We start from the raw sequence: 16622 nt of genomic DNA on the forward strand, positions 1-16622 counted from the left end.
TACACTCAAATTTTGATCTCAGATTAGAAAGTCAGCTACACAGAATTTCCAGACATCCAACAAACCAAAATATAACTTACACAGCTCATACATTTATGAAGAGATTTCATACTAACCACAGACAAAAGTAAAAGGCCTTTTTCCCTCACTTCAGACAAAAACCCAAAACCAAACAAAAATCCCCAATCACCAAAACCCCACAAACTAGCAAAAAAAGTCTCCTGTTCTGTTCAGAGAATAAACACATACTCTATTGGTGTCCTGACTGTGTTTGCTTGAATTCACACACAAGTATGACTTTGGAAAACTTTCCTGCATGATTTCAAACAGTTTCATCAGGTATTTCAGCTGATTTGTCTCTACAACATAAATATCATTTACCTTTCTTTCAATGCCTTGATGAAATAAATAAATGTACAAGTAAATTTTTAATTGTTGGTGACATTGAGCTGTAAAGCTTTGTTCTGAGGCATTAAAATATATTCAGTGGAATTTTACCAGGGGTAACTTTTTTTAAAGATACTTTCACACATGGCTTTGTCCAAAACCAATCTGTCATCATCCTGTTAGTCTTACTAATAAACAGCTTGGAAAAAAAAATAACATAAGGCAAAACTGGGAAAGGTTGAACATATTTGTCTGGTAAGGAACCACTACAAACAGTTTTTTCAAGCTGTTAACATCTGTCACTGTTTCTATTTTCTGGTTTTGTAAACAAATACCCCAAAATCTGCATTATACCTTACACCCTGTCTTTTTTTTTCTTTCCTTTGGCTAAACAGCAAGTGTTTGCACCTCACAAGATGGTTATGATCAGAAAACAGAAGGATGGATGAGATCCAATTTGCTATCTCAGGGAGCAGAAAGGCCATGGTCAGGAAGTGGCAGGAACACAGGCTAAATAACAATACAAAATGTGTTTGAGCCAACACAGACAGCAGAGCCTCTCAGCAGGCTGCAGGGAGCAGCTGGAGGCCTGGAGCAGCTGACTCCAAGGAACACACACAGCTCTGCACCTCTTCTCTGGACTTCTACAAGCCTGGTTTAACTAAAGAACTTTAACTATTGACAACACTCTCATCTTTTTATCCCTAAAACTTATACTACTTCAAACCCATGGCACTTCTTGGAAGACTCCTGCAAAAGTCTGCTGCTCAATTGGCAAGAGAGAGTCCCCCATTTTTCTCCTCGAATTCACCCATGGCCAGTTTACACACACTCATTCTTTGCTTAATTAGGTCTTTTCCCGAGCTGACACCCTGTCCACGATGAATGCACACACTAATGGCAGCCAGGTGTGTAATTCAATTAAAGCCCATGCTTTTTGTAGAACACTCAGTTCCTGTAACTATGCTAGCAGCCTCTTCTGCATGTGAATACAGACAACTGGAGCAGTAGATAATATTTTAGAATAGGCTTAATTAATTAATTACATGAATGCTTCCCAGCTCTATTTGAAGTACTTGAAGCTTTCTAGTATCATTTGTGCTTTCTTCATAGGTGTATATCACACCATTTGCTCACAGCCAGCCAGTGATTACCTGGCCTTTTACTCCTCTCACTAGAAAACTGCTGTTAGTTTTTTTCTTTTTATGCTGAAATCTTTAGTGCAATATAACATCAGCCTCAAAAACTCCCTTTAAGAAACATAAGAACAGCCATACTAGAAGATACTGAACCAAGGCTTGGCACCCTATCTCCAACAGTGGCCATGGGCAGATGTCTCAAGACGACTAAGAACACAGCAAGCATATAAATCCTTCCTCTTAAAATTCTCACAGAACCCAGCTCTTTTCCATTTTGTCACTTCCTGAGACAGATGTGTTTTCTCAGGGTGTACTTAGTAAACTTCAGTGAATTTCTCTTCCACAAACTTGTTCAAGGCTCCCCTTGTGGGGATCAGCTGCTCTCAGCCACACATCCTTCAGACAGTAGCTTCAGGCATCTACTGCCCTCTGTGCCAAGAGCAAACTCTTTTTGTTTCTTTGGAACTGGGCCTTTATCTATTAATGTACCTTAGAGACTGTATTGGGAGGGAGGTGTGGGTGTCAAACCTATTTTAACCTCTCTGTGTCACAGACTTTGTAATATCAATCAACCCTCAATCAGCCTTCTCTTTTCCAGGCTGCAGAGTCCTAGTTTACATAGTAATCTCCAATGGAAGACGTATCACATCTTTGATCACTGTTTTTCTTTGATTCTTTTCCAGTGCTTTTATAGCTACCATATTCTTTCTGACAGGGATCAGAACTGCACTCGTGTTCAAGATATGGGCAAAGCTTGGATATATAGAGACACAACAACAGCCTCTCTTTTAATCTCTGCTCTTTTTCCTAAGCAATCCTAAAACCTGATTTGCCTTTACACAGCTGCTCAGCATTTAGCTGTTTTTCTTTTACAGACCTGCCTTCCAGACAAACATTCCTCTTTTCACATTTCCTCTTTGTCTTATGGCTTATCCATATTTCAATATTTTCCCCAAGCTGTATCTTCCCCAATTCAGACAATTAATTCCACTGTCAGCCAGACAAATCAGACACATGTCATTTCCAGTCTCCAATAAAGAGCCTTGCAAACAGTGCTCTGTGGGTTACAAATGCTCCATTTCTATCCTCAAAAACTATCTGGGAAAAGCAAGTTCTGTTGGAAAGATACAGAAATATCTCCAAACCAAAAAGCTCTTAAAATCGCTGAGCTAGAAAATTAATTCTTTGTCTTACTTACAGTACTGCTCTCTCTACCAATTGATAGAAGACATGGGGGGGATGCATTCAAATCACTGAGATACTGGGATAAACACAGTAATGAGCTACTCTGGAAAACAAAATCTACCAAGAGAAACACTTAAAAGGCTGTGTGCAGAAACAGAAATTTCTAAATCACTGAACCCCTTTAACACAGCCCAAAATTTCATGATTTCTCTGCTGAAGAGCTGGGCACCTCAGAGGTTCTGTTGGAGCTGAATGCTCCTTTTCTGCTGCAGTGCAGGTCTGTTTTGGACCACAGCACCAAGAGCAGCAGTGATAAAGTACTGCACAAAGAACAGATCAGCACTATGGTCTCACTCACTGCATCCTCACGTTAGGATTTTGCACCATCCTTCTGGATTCAGACTATAACTGGCAGCTAAAACTAAATTACAACTCACTTTTGTAAATAGGAGCTGGCTTGCTACATGAAATAGTTGTGCCTCCAAAACCCTTGCACTTTATCTTGGACTTGGACCTCATTATGCACCATTATTCCAGATACAGGATCTGCAGAGGTGCACAGAACTTTTCAGAAAATGGACTATTTTTAATTACACCACCAGATAAAGACAAGAAAAGCAGAAAACAAGAGAAATGGATAACTTGATCTTCTAGATAAAGCACCTTTAAGTTTTGTAGAAAGCACAAGTAAAATACCTCAAAAAATCAAAGTAATATCTGAAAGATTAATCTGAAAAGAAAAATAATAGCACCTACTTGGTACAATTACAGAAGACAGACTGAAGGAACAGACATCTTTTTTTCCCGGAATGGGTGAATACATTTACCAGCAGTCTGGTAACCAGTTTAAAATGAGAGCTCACAACTCTTCTCTGTGTTATCTTCTGCATCTCTGTACACCTCTCTTCAGTTTTGGTTTCCCTTCCTTTCTCTCTCTCTGTCCTTATGGTTTTCTTTTTTCTGATATTCCCACTTAGTTATTGCAATATATATAATACGCAATATTGCAAATACTGAAAGTTATTGCACTTTCTAGCTGTGACCATACAAATCTAAGGCTATGAACAGATGATCATAAATTTTTAATTTACAACAGCCCGACTCTTTACAGCTAATGTCAAATGAGTCGCATTAACTGTGAGCTCACAAACTTTAGTTTTGATGTAAAACGCAGTATTTGAAAACACTTTCACCTTTCAAATGTTTAACATTAAAACTCAAGAGCTGCAATTTAAAACATATTTTAAAATATATTTATTGTATTTAAATTATTTAAATACAATAAATAATTTAAACGTTGGTGTACATCTTTCCCCCTTGTTTCTCAACTCCAGATCTTCATCAAGATAGAGGCAATCTGCATATTCACACAATAAGATACACTCTGTAGTGCAACTATCTTTTTTTATAATTTATTGTGATTGATACCTATTAACTGGAACTTATAGAAAATACAGGAAGGAGAGATTTCCTTATTCATGTATTACTTTCTGCATGTTGTCAGTTTTTCTGCTATTCTCCATCACTTTTATTGGACTTAATGCAAAAAAAGCAGAAGAGAGAATCTATTTTTTTAAAAACAGAATACTTGATTGGAAAAAAAAGAAACTAAGAGTGGCATTTAAAGCAATGTTAATATTTAAAAATCATCTCACCTTTCTTAGGCTCCTTAAAGAAATGTTGGCATGCTCTTTTCATGCAAACTGAGTTCAATACAGCCACAGCCTCTCCAGTAAATGCAGGACAACACGTTTTGTATTTTGTTTGAGGGTTTCAGGTAGAGCAGAGAGGTTTTTTTCTTGCCTGATTACCCTTTTACTACTTACAGGTGTACCTCAAGGACAGGCTTAACTTGCCTCTAACCTGCAGTCCTTTCCTTCTTGCTTAGCATAGGGATCAGCATTGTTATCTAAATGTCTGACAAAACCAGCTCAAACTGTCCACAAAAAGCCTTCAACAACACCAACGACAGGAACTGACTGCCCTGAGAATTTGATATGAAAAGGCAAAGACCTATCAAACTGCACAAAGTAAGGCTTTTATTCCAGTATTAAAGCCAGGGGAATGGCAGCTTACATATGGTCTAACAAGTTAAAGACAGACCACAACTTACTTTCTTTTTTCCTTTTTCTTCTCATTTCTTTCTTTTCTTATCAGAGGGGTAGCTAGCATGATGCCATCTGAGAGTTCCCAGGCACACAACGAGGGTTATGACCCACCTATTCCTGATCACCTATTAATATCAGCTTTATTAAGAGGAGTATTCCCTCAGATGAAACAGAAAGCTCCCCCAGGGAGCAACCAGGTCAAATTTGTGCTTGGACCCTGAGTGCCGTACAAACTTAAAGAAGAAAAGGTCGAGGAAAACCTTTTGTGCTCCTTGAGGTGCACAGTGCAAAACCATTAAATCAGAAGACTCCTTTTTTGCCCTCTCCCTCATCCCTAGCCTGAAGTCTCTCTTGCTCCTTCATGAAAGGAAATGGAGACTTACTGGTGAATGCCCAGAGTAACCAGGAACTGATGACTATGAACAATTATGTTGTCCAACAAGGCTGTGGAGAGATGCAGCCTGTAACAACCACTCAGCCTTGTCCAAGCACAGGCACGTGCCAGAGCCCTGCAGTGTGACCAACTGCAGCTTGCCTAGATCAGCTGCAGATCTGGAATATCAGAGCCACACAGAGCACATGCAGGTCCATGCAGGCTGGCATCTTCCCTGACGTTCTCTGGGAAATGCATGCAGAAGGTAACACATGGAGTCTGCAACAAAAAGCAGACTTCCAGGGAAGGGAATCTTTCCCTCCCTGGCATTAGCAGGGCTGGTATCTCCACCTGCACTCTGCACAGCAGCACTGGGGTAGAAGAGCCTCAGTCACAAAGCTGGATGCTGGCAGAAACCACAGGGATGTTTGCCATTTTCTCCTGTGCTGCCCTCCCCACACCCCCCTCTTTGCACCTAAGGCAGCTGTGGCTGCCAGTGCCCGTATCAAACAGATCTGACCTGCCCCACCTCCTCCTCACTCACATTGAAGCCATTCACAACCAAAAAGGCCATGGGAAAGAAATGACACCACATCCATAAAACCAGTCATGTTCCCAACCAAGCCAGGAGGTGGCACAGGGATAGTATTTTACTTTGCTGCTGGGCTTATGAGGCCCAGCTCTGCTCCTAAATTTCTCAGGGCATCAGTTGTCATGGATGCTTCTGAAAGGAAGAAGCCACCATTCCCACAAGGCAGCTGAACACACTCAGCCAAAATGCATTGGTTTGTCCAAACTTAAGCTCTGAACTTTCTTCAGAGAGTGTGCTCTACAGCTGGGAGGTATGGAGAGCACCTGCTTATTTCCACTCAGACTGACAAAGCTACAAAAGAAGTCTGAGTGAAGGGAGCGATCTCTGCTGAGGAAAAGGATGACAAGCCAATTTCCATGTTTAAGACTGCAAAGCTGCTCAAATGGTTATGGTGAGAGACCTGTGCCCTTTGGCACAGTAAAGAATTGAGTTTCAGATCACAAAAATCTATAAAAATGCATATTTGAACTAAACTGGTACTGACTCAGCACCAAAATAGCCTGAGGATTACACCTGCATACTCAAATTAATTTTCAAGTGCCTCTTTTGCTATGCAGGGTGTTTTATGTTACAGTTGTAGCGTACTTATATAACCTACTCAAAATGTATTTCCCCTTGTTTGGAGTAACAGCCTTTTGGAGAAGTCTCATAAAGTCCAATTTGGAAAGCAATTAAAGGCAAGAGCCTTCCCCACATCTTGCTTCCTGAGTACCACACAGAATACCTGCTGAGCTGAGATCAAGCAGGTCTCTGCTGATTACAGAGCACAGGTTAAAATGCACTGAGCTGTTAATAAATGGAGGTGCTTATAAAGCCTTTAAAAGTCTTCAGCAGCAAGCATTCTCTATGGTTTACTGGGAAGTGCTCTCCCTGGTCCCCAGTGACAGTGGAGTAGGTCTGTGCTCAGTGTGACCCCAGGGGAACAGCAGGCACAGAACCAGGGAGGGCAGGCCCCAGTGCTCAGCCCATTTCTGTCCCGAGGGATGTTAAATATAGTGTTCTCATTCCTGACAAATGCATCTTCCTGAAGACATCCAGCAATTGTACCTCTATCCCCCTCCTTCTCACACACACTGGAAGCCTACCCCAGCACTTTGCTGCCCTCACTATTCTCTGCTGCAATTCAAGCTTTTTACTTCTTGTCCTAAACACCACAGAGATCATTAACAGGCCGCTCCCTTCCTCACTGAAGTCTCTTGAAAGCTCCCCTCAAGGTCTCTTTGTCATGTGAAACACAGTTATTTCAATCAGTACTCCACGGCAGATTTTCTGAGCCTCTAATCATTCTCACTGCCCTCCTCTGGATTCTCTCCAGCTGACCCAAATCTTTCATAAAGAATTTAGTACAGCAGTCCACCTACAGCCACTTCAAGCCTGAACCAGGCATAAGGATGACTTCTAATGTCCTGTAGGACAACAGTGCTACATAATCTGACACTGGGCTATGTTTGGGCAGCTGCTATGAACTGATTAAGATCTTTTATTACAATGAACCTGGAACCACCGTTCTATAAATACAGGGGCAGCATGTATATACTGTGTACATTATCAAAGACAACATTCTCACATTAACAAACTACACAATCCAAATTACTGGGTGACAAGTACACTCTCTGTCCTGGAATCAGCAGTACCAGACATTATCTCTCAGTCAGAGATGTACAGTTATGTCCAAGAGTCATGGCAGCCAACACTCATCATCCTGAAACACCTTTTTCAAGCTTTCACCAGACCATTCTGCTTCTCTGACAGGCCAGGAATATTATCTGTTTCTTCCTGAGATAAAGCTTCCAGACTGTGGTCAAACACTAGCTATGAACCACTTAAAATGATAAACTGCTCTAAACCAGCCCAGATTAGGGATATTAGAAAAGATCTCTTCTATCCTGTGACAATAATTTTACATAGAGTTTAAGGACAACTGGCTGCACTTCTCCAGCTTAAGGTTTCCTGTTTTACAGGCCATGAAATTCCTGTAACCTAAGACTACACGACAATAAATGCCCTTTATACTTACCCTTCTCTTTGGTACTCCTCATCCAAATTTGGCAAAAGCTGGGACCCAGCCACAGACAGATCAAGTGCAGCTAAAGGTAGATCTCGATAAGCAAAATTAACAAGCTGCACAGGAGCAATGCTTTTGGTCTCTTCTTCCACTTGGTGGGAAATTATCTCAACTTCCGAAACACTGCCTTCAATTGTAGGCCTGAAAATGTAATAAACACATGTGTACACAGAAAGAAATATAAGTGAGCAAACAAGTAAAAGGAAATTAGAGACAAGAACTTTATGGAATCCTATAAGAGCCAACAACTTAAAAGGCCTCTGCAAGGTCATTGAGGAGGTGTTGTTATTAAAGATCAAATCTCTCCAAACTTTAGTAGGTCTCACTGTAATCAACAGAAACCTCACACAGGAGAACAACATTTCACTCTGATGAATCTGCTTCAGAAGTGCTAAACAGAAATGGCTGTGTTATAAACAAATAGAGAAAAAATGCATGAGCCCAAAAGGAAAATATTTATGCAAAACAGAAAGAAGGCATGTAACTATGCCAACTAAAGACTCACTGCTTTGTAAGTTAGACTGGTTAGCAATGAATAGCTAGGCTTTTTAATTATCATATACAAATCAACTGTTAACCACTAGGTGCACTTAGACCCCTCTTCCACTGCAGATTTGAACATTGATTCAAACAGTTTTGACGGATGGCAGCTTTGTTCCATTTACCTAAAAAGGATCATTCTTTTACAAGTTATTTCAAAATAGTACTGAAAGGGAACAGTGATTCAGAAGAATTATGGCCTCCTCCATAAAGATTATCTTAACTAACCTTATGTACAGCTTCTAAATCTGATCAGGTATTCTTACAGCAGCCCACTAACACTAATGGGAACTCCATGCAGCTGAAAACAGTCTGACAATGTGTAAGTCTCCCACATTTAGAACAAGATACTACTTCTGTGGAAATTTATCTGTTACCATCAGTGCATGCACAGGATGGCTTGGCTGTACGACACAGCTTGCATGTCAAGGGCTGATCTTTGCTGCGACATGCAAAGCTACTTGCCCTGCTTGATCCCAAGGATGTGCAAGCACAAACTTCTGCAGCTTCTTCTAGGGGAGCCTGGTAACTTTGGAAGAAATCTCAGGCTACTGTCAGAGGTATACAGCAGGTGTGAAGATACTCTTTTTTCACAGGGATACAGTTAAAAAGTTCTTAGCACCCCGTGTTATCTGACTGCAAAAATTGCATTTTATTTTAAAGAAGTTTATTGAAATTTTCCAGCAATTTAAGCAACCTGGTTAGCAGTTCTTTTTTCTTCCCCCCAAAATAAAAGGCTACTTTAGAAGACAACTTAACTGGCACATCTTGTATAAGGATATAATTTATGGATGTGGGTGAAGGAACTAAAATTCTGCATTGAAAGTTTCCATTGGTTTGAGTCTCACCATTAGAGTAATTCTTTCAGATGGAAGATACTATTATTGAATTAAAAGGAACTAACTGCTGCCAGAATTATCAAGAAAGTAAAATGCTGTTACATGTAGCATATTTGACAGGGAAAGGCTGCAGCTATGTCATACTGTGGCAGAAAAAAAAAAGGTAAAAGGAAGTACTACCTGAACAACCTAAAAGCTCTTATTTTATTCATGTCTAACTAATAATGGAAAGTAATGAGATTCTTTAATTTCCAACAGAACTGTATTCTTCTGTAAACAAGAATCTTCTCATTTTGAAATCAGAAACGTAGCGGTGAAAGCTAATTTTAGCAAAAATTTTCTTTGATTTTCACCTTTAATGTCATCCTGTGGACATGTACCTTTGTAAGTCCAAACTGGTTCAGCTTTGCATGAAAAAGCATGCAATGATCCAATTTCCAGTAGCATAAAAGAAACAGGAAATGGGTTGGTGCAACCTTCCCTCCCCCAACGTTACTGAGTTTCTGTATTCTTAGACAGACTAGATGATAAATAAAGTCTGATTTGATTGAAAAGAAAACCAAACAGACTGGTGTTAGCAGACAGATTTGGGCAGGAAAAAGAAAGATAAACAGATCTGAAAACAACATAACATACTAGTTTTCAGCCACTGGTGTTAGTAATGCACATCAGACATGCTTACAACATCATTCAGGTAGTTTCTGCTAATTCACAATCTTTAGACAAATACAAAATCTCCAGGATGTCACATCATTCTCCTCCAGGTAGCAGACTGTTCCCTTTCATTTAAAGTAATTTGTATCACATGGTACTTACTGAGGATTGGTCATGTTGGAGGATGCAACCAAATCAGCAGTGGTTCCAATATTTAACTATTTCCAGCTGCTCTGCATTAAAGTTCTAGCCTTGCAAGATTAGGTCTCTGTGAGAAGCAAAACAAGGTTATCTAAAACACAGCTGAAAGAAATCCAAAGGGCTACACTGACTTCAGTTGTCATGTTGCTAATTGTGATTAATAGGTTAGTTCCCCCCATGATACTTTTTCAAAGTGTTTTTATTCCAGGTTAATTCCTCATCTTATGGAAGCTGTACAGTTACAGTGCATTTACTTTCACACACAGACATATAATTCCATAAGAACACAGGTCTTGTTTTAAACCACTCAATTGTTGAGAAAATAACCAAGATCAGAGGGGGAAGGAGATTTTCAGAGAAAGCTCACCCCTTCAGGAGCATAAATTCTGTTGGAAGGCAAATTTTTTACACTTTCTAGACATAAGCATTAACATTGTCAATTAAGTTTGGGGGTTTGGTCTCCATTCTCCAGTTTGAACTGTTCCTGACTCCCTTTGCTATCTTAGGAAGTCTCTTCCAAAAATTAAATAATGTCGTCAAACATTCTGCTACCAGGATAGTATTTTGATCAAAAAAACCCAGTAACACATTTGGAGAAGGCAAAATCTCCACTTGTCCTGTACCTGGAGCAATGCATGGCTCCAGAGCAAAAGAGGACAAGCCTGTGAGAATGTGACCTACTGATACACAGGTTTTGGAAGCAGGAAAAACAAGGAATACCACACAACAAACAAAAGCTCTTGAAAATCATGAAAGACCTTGTGAAGCTATTGCAAAGATAGATGCCATAAAATCTTTAAAAGTAACATAAAAACAGACTCTTATTTTGATTAAACAGAAATAATCGTCAAAGCAGAATTACTTACAATAATACAAATGATCATGAAAAATGCTCTTATACTAAACTTTACCCTAGAGTTAAGTACAGGCTGAATTGTTAGTCAAGTATTTAGAGTGGAGATATATAAATGTAGCTACATTAAAATCCTTAGCAATCACTTCTTACAAGAAAGTAAAATTGAACTTACATCTTTTGTAGAGCCATTTCCAAGACTTTATTTCATATTTTGTAATTTTACAAAAATGCAAAATGTAGCCAATGCATTTTCACATTTTCCAGATAATGTGCCTGGGTATGCAAGAAAAAAAAGTTCTACACTGTAATCATCCTCCTCAGGTAGGTAAGTCAGCCAAAAGAACTTTAATTTCATACAAAGGGAACAACTTTAAATAAAAGACTATACATACTTTAGAAAGACACACACCCTCCATTTATTTACAATATTGTAATACTTCTAAAAACAGAGTAAGAAGGAAATGTTTTTCAGATAAAGCTTTGCTAACACAGCAGAAACTTGATTTCATATCCATTCGAGTATCAATGGGAGTTTATCCCCTGGTCTTTATACACCTTAAATTATTTCATTTACTATACCCCTAAGGCAGCAAAATACTAAAACATTTGCCTAAATTTATGAATATTTCAATCACACAGAGCTTTCTGATGGCAACTGTTGCATCTACCAGCACAACAAAACTAAAATGTAAGACTCGGACTTGGTTTGCAATGTTCGCTCCCTAACATCTCATTTTCAGTTGACATTTTTACAACACGAAACAACTCCTAACAATCCTGAATGAAAAATTTTACCCAAATCAGCTGTTCTAAGCACTCAGCATGAGAAAATGGCCAAGGCATGAGATACTGTGCACCTGTCTTCTGAGAGTGAGAAAACTGAGAATCCTGCTCTAACTGCATTATCAGGCCAGGGGAGTAAAAAATACATGGGGATCCAACTGATTTAGGAAATGGGAAGAAGACTGATAGAAACTGGCCTTAGAGGACAGACAGGCAAATGTACATGTGGAAGCTTCTTAACCTAGTAAAACCTCACCGTTTGTTCTGGAGACAGCACAGTGCTGCTAACCCCAATCTCACATCCAAAGGGGACTTCGAAAAGAAAGCAATGACAAAAACTGTACATAGATTTTAAGAAATCTTATTTTTTAGATTAATCCTAAGATTCTAGGGAATGGGCCAGGACACAAACACTAAATATCTGTCCCTCCCTTCTCCTGCTTTCCCAAAGCTGGAAGTGCACTTGCAATGAAACAGAACTGTGTTTTACAGCTCGGCCGGGCTCTGAACCGGAGGCAGCAGCACCCAGCCAGACCAGCTCCCTCCTGCTGGAGCTGGCAGCTCTGCAGCAGAGTGTGCTCACCCCGGGCCTGAAGGAGCCGCTGGCAGGAGGCAGCAGCTCCTCTGCAGGGAGCAGAGTCCAGCCGGAGCCAGGGATCGCTACCATGACACGAGGAGCTCACCGGGCTGGGACAGCAGCGCCGAGACGCCCGCAAGGAGAGACGGGGACCCAGCTCTGCACAGGACTCACTGCAACCCTCCTGAAACAGAGAGGCAAAACGTGAGTAATCGCTGGGGAAAATTACTGATGTGTTAGCTGATCTAACCAACTGAAGAGACAAGTCAGGAAGTGCAGTAAGGAGACAAAAGAGATGTAATAGGCTGTGTACATGTATCTATCCGTCTCCTAAATGGATTACTGTGATTCACACTTCTTTCCAGGCTTTATGCAAGCAATAGAAAGAAGTATCTTAACATATACTGGTATTCTGCAAAAACTTTTTTTTATCATCCACTCCACTTCATCTATCTGGTTTTGACTTCCTTTTAAAAATAATCACATTTCAGAGCAACATGAACAACTTGAAATTTCCACAAGAAACTTCTTTGCAACTGAGTGGTGTTTAAAGGCAGCAGGGATCAGCAGGGACATTTTATTCTTTTAAACTTATCTCCTGCTTGCATTCCTATAGGATTTTCCCGTAGGCAAAGTGGAATGACATTGCTCTTCTCCCTGCCGACAGACAGGCAACTTTTGGGTATTCTATCAATCACCTGAGTGAAAATTTTTCCATGCAGCCCTTTCCCCACCTAACACTCTCAATGTTCATTAGACAAAAATGCCGCCTCTCTCATAGTCTCATCTGATGGAATTACTAAAGGTCCAGAGTTTTTGGCTTTTTTCCCCACTTTGTAGAATTGAGAGTAGGCAGCACACAGCACTTGCTGAGCTGCCACGTGAGCATGGGCAATGCCCAACTCCTGAGAGCTCAGCAGTTCTGCTTGTTCCATGGTGTGTTTTCCAGGTGAGATGGCTGCAGCAGGAGTGCAGTTTCCAAAGTTTAACAGAAACAGTTTGGAAGGGAGTTACAACAGAAAGGAAAGAATTGTCCCACTAGTTTCTAGTGCAAGCTTTCAAGCAGTATAACAACCACAAACATTCACTGCAGTAAATGAATGACATCTTGTATGTACCAAGAGAACAGTGCAATCTGATGGGAAGCGTATAAATTTGCAACGGGTAGCCCAGCTTAAAACATGTGAGATCACAGCTCAAATCTCAGCCAAGCTGGTTCAGCTCTTCACCCCTCTTTAGCGCTGAAGGAAGCTGTACCCCAGCCACTGAGCTCTTTCTGAACCAAGATCTTCAAAATGCTTCAAAGTGCTGTCCTTGCCTTGCAAGCCCTTCAGCTTTGCTCTGTCACTACCCATGCCCGTGCTCCCAAGGTTTCTGCGAGGTGTCCTTGGGCTGACTGTGCTTTTCCTCCTCTCCTGTGCTGGGGCACGGGCACCGCCCGCTCCCGGCTGTGCAGCGCTGGGGTCATGCCCCGCACTTGAGCAAAGGTTCCTGCTGCTGGCCTTGCCCAGCACACAGCCTGCCCTAGTTAATTTGTTAATGTTTACATCAATCTTCTATTGTCAGTCACCACACCTTGGCTGGAGCTTGCTAGTAAGAGATAAAATCCCGCTGAAACAACAAAAAGCATAGAACAGAGTTTGGAAAGTGTATGCTAAAGCATAGCACATGGTGTGCATACACTAAGCTAAAACAAAAGCAAAACAAAACTCAAAAAAAGAAGAAAATCTATACTCCACTGGTGCATGAAGCCATGGCTTTTAGCATTGATTTAAGCAGAGTCTTACAAAATATGTGTCACAATGTAGTGGGCCCAATTGGGGGTGGGGAGTAGGAAGATTATTTAATTTAAGCCTTTAGCACTGAAGTCCCTACTAGTTAACTTGTACCCTATTCAGCTGAGCTGAAATCAAGACAACATGATTCAGAACTGTTTGCTGCACTTGCTCATGTTCTGAGGCGTATTATCATGAATCTGTAAGCTCCTGTACAAAATTCAGATGCTAGCTGAAGCATGCAAGTTTGTGCCCTTACAAGGCAGCTACAAAACCAAATACTGAGATGTTCTTGTAATAAGTCCCCCAATAGCAGCTTAAGACAGTTGGACAGGCTCTGAGTTTGCATTCAAAGGAAATGCCTCAGGCCCCACTCAAGGAGACACTGCTGTTGCTGCAAGGTGGGGTTTTGTGTTCTCACCAGCTCCATCTCCTTCCTCTGCCCACACCCCATCCATTAAAAAAAAAGGAAAAAAAAGGAAAAAAAAAAGGGGGAAAAAAAAAAAAGGCAGGATGGCTATTCTTATGCAGGTCATAGTACAGCTCCAAAAATAGCTGTGCCAGCAAAGGTGAGAGTGCAGGGCAAGGCAGTGTGCACAGCCAAAGAAACAAAGCAGGCAGAGCAGAAAGACTTTGGATCAGAAACACTCAAAGATGAAGTGCAGAGCCCTGGCCATTGGCAATACCCAAGTGGAGCAAACGCACGGCCTGAAATCACTGAAGAGACTCAGGCAGGGGTGCAGAGGAGGAGGGCTGCTGTGGGGGTTTTTCTCCTTCTGTCACACTGGAGCTTTTTACTCTGAATCTAGTCCACATCAAGAAACAGAATTTTGTTTCCTTTGTGCAAACAAGTTACATTCTTATCTCAGCCTATACACTGAAAGCCTTAAACACTTGGAAGTGTAAATGCCAATGATGGCTGCTTGTGTGCCAGCTGGGCAATCCTAACGCCCTCAGGAGCTATTCAGAAAAACAGGAGGAAAAGGAATAATCTGAAATAAGCCTAAGCGTAGGGGAAACACCTGAACAGACATTACCCCCGACACTTTCAAAGCAAAACAGCAAGAGTGATTTACACATTGAACTCTTGTGAATTACCCAAGCCAGATTTTTTGGTGATGAACACCATGGACATCATCCTGAGGATCACCACCAACCTGATGTGATCACTCATTGCCACTACTGCAAGTTGCATTTCTTCAAGAACTGAAATTCCCAGGCCCCCTGGGATCACAACTGTTTTTGTCTCGAGAATTTTAATTAGCTGCAGTCATCTGCATTTAGAAAGTTTAATTGGTCATATATGCCAAAACTGCTCCCTTCAGGAATCCAGCAACTTGTACTTCTGAAAGGGAAAAACCGACAAATTTGCAGGCATGGTTCCAGCACTTCCTTGCTTTAGTTTGGATTAAACAAAATTGGTTCTTCTTTTTCCCCCAACAGGAAAAATCAGGGGCTATGATATTAAAAAAAAATTCTTTTGATTAAACTGACCTTCCATAATGTCTTATGTAACACAAGAATTTGATAAGGCATTAGATTTGTAAAAAAATTATGAATGCAGAGATGCCACACAGAAAACAAAAAGCAAATTAACTTCCTTAATCTTTAATATTCCTAGGCAGTGCCCAAAAGAAAAGAGGCACAAGAGAAGGAGTGTTTTATTTCAAGGAAGAATGGACATTTGAATTTTGCATCTTTTTCATGGAGGGACTGACAGTGAAGTTTTTAAATACACCATATTGAAAAAAAAAAAAAAGGAAAAATTCCTCCAAAAACTTCAGGAAAGGCAATTTGATTGGGGGAAGAAAAGGAGAAAAAAAAAAAAAAAAGTCAAGCATTCACAAATTAGGAAATGGCAGATTTGCACTTGCTCATGCAGTCATAATTCTATTCCCTTGTGGAATCGTCCTCTGTGCTGAAATTAAGTAGAACACTGTTCAAGGAAAAAAAACCCAGCATGTAATCATGTAACTAAAGACCCTCATTATTCCTAAGTGGACTCTCACTTTCTAGAGAGAAGTCTAGATGGGCCAGAAGAGCGAAAAATTATCTTGTGCACAGTTAATAATCTCACCACAAATGCAACACGATTATTGGTTGAATCCTGAACATTCCAGTACTGCAAATCTGGAGTACAGAACAAGTAAGAGCAACTGGAACCAAGCCTTTAGAGGAGGATTAATCCAAAACAGACTCTGAGGACAGCCCAGTCAAGCCCACCCTCTTCCAAGGAGCTTGCAGGTGTGCAGCACATGGCACTTCCAGACCAAAAGAAACTGAGGAGGAGCTGCTCTGTTTTGGAAGGTTATAAAAAGACTCCACTCATGTCTTCCTTGTGCTCTCTCTTCAAATGGAAGCTGGGGAGGAGGGCAGAGGTTGTGTCGCAGCTCTCCAGACAGGCTGTGTGACTGCAAAGGCTCCAGCACCAACAGGCTTTAACCCGAGAGCTGCCCACAGCTCCTCCGGGCTGTCCAACAGTCCATGCTGCACGGTGCATACCGGCACTGCTGGAATTCGGGGTTCGCACACACTCCCAACGTTTTCC

General features: G+C 40.9%; 2 protein-coding genes across 2 annotated transcripts in view; one reads left to right on the top strand and one right to left on the bottom strand.

Moving 5' to 3' along the window:
• TMEM266 (transmembrane protein 266) overlaps positions 1-12444 on the bottom strand; it is a 59157-nt gene extending 46713 nt beyond the window's left edge. Inside the window, exons 1-4 of the mRNA XM_039732622.1 lie at positions 12306-12444; positions 11112-11212; positions 10045-10150; positions 7802-7990 (exon numbers count right to left, since the gene is read on the bottom strand). Coding sequence (XP_039588556.1) covers positions 7802-7990; positions 10045-10058 — 203 coding nt within the window. The 5' untranslated portion in view covers positions 10059-10150; positions 11112-11212; positions 12306-12444. The remainder of the gene's footprint in view (positions 1-7801; positions 7991-10044; positions 10151-11111; positions 11213-12305) is intronic.
• NRG4 (neuregulin 4) overlaps positions 12376-16622 on the top strand; it is a 49627-nt gene continuing 45380 nt past the window's right edge. The window contains exon 1 of the mRNA XM_039732686.1: positions 12376-12503. The gene's annotated coding sequence lies outside the window, so the exon portion shown is untranslated. The remainder of the gene's footprint in view (positions 12504-16622) is intronic.

Source organism: Passer montanus, unplaced genomic scaffold (genome assembly GCF_014805655.1).
Source record: "Passer montanus isolate IOZ18808 unplaced genomic scaffold, ASM1480565v1 scaffold111, whole genome shotgun sequence".
Lineage (NCBI taxonomy): Eukaryota > Metazoa > Chordata > Aves > Passeriformes > Passeridae > Passer > Passer montanus.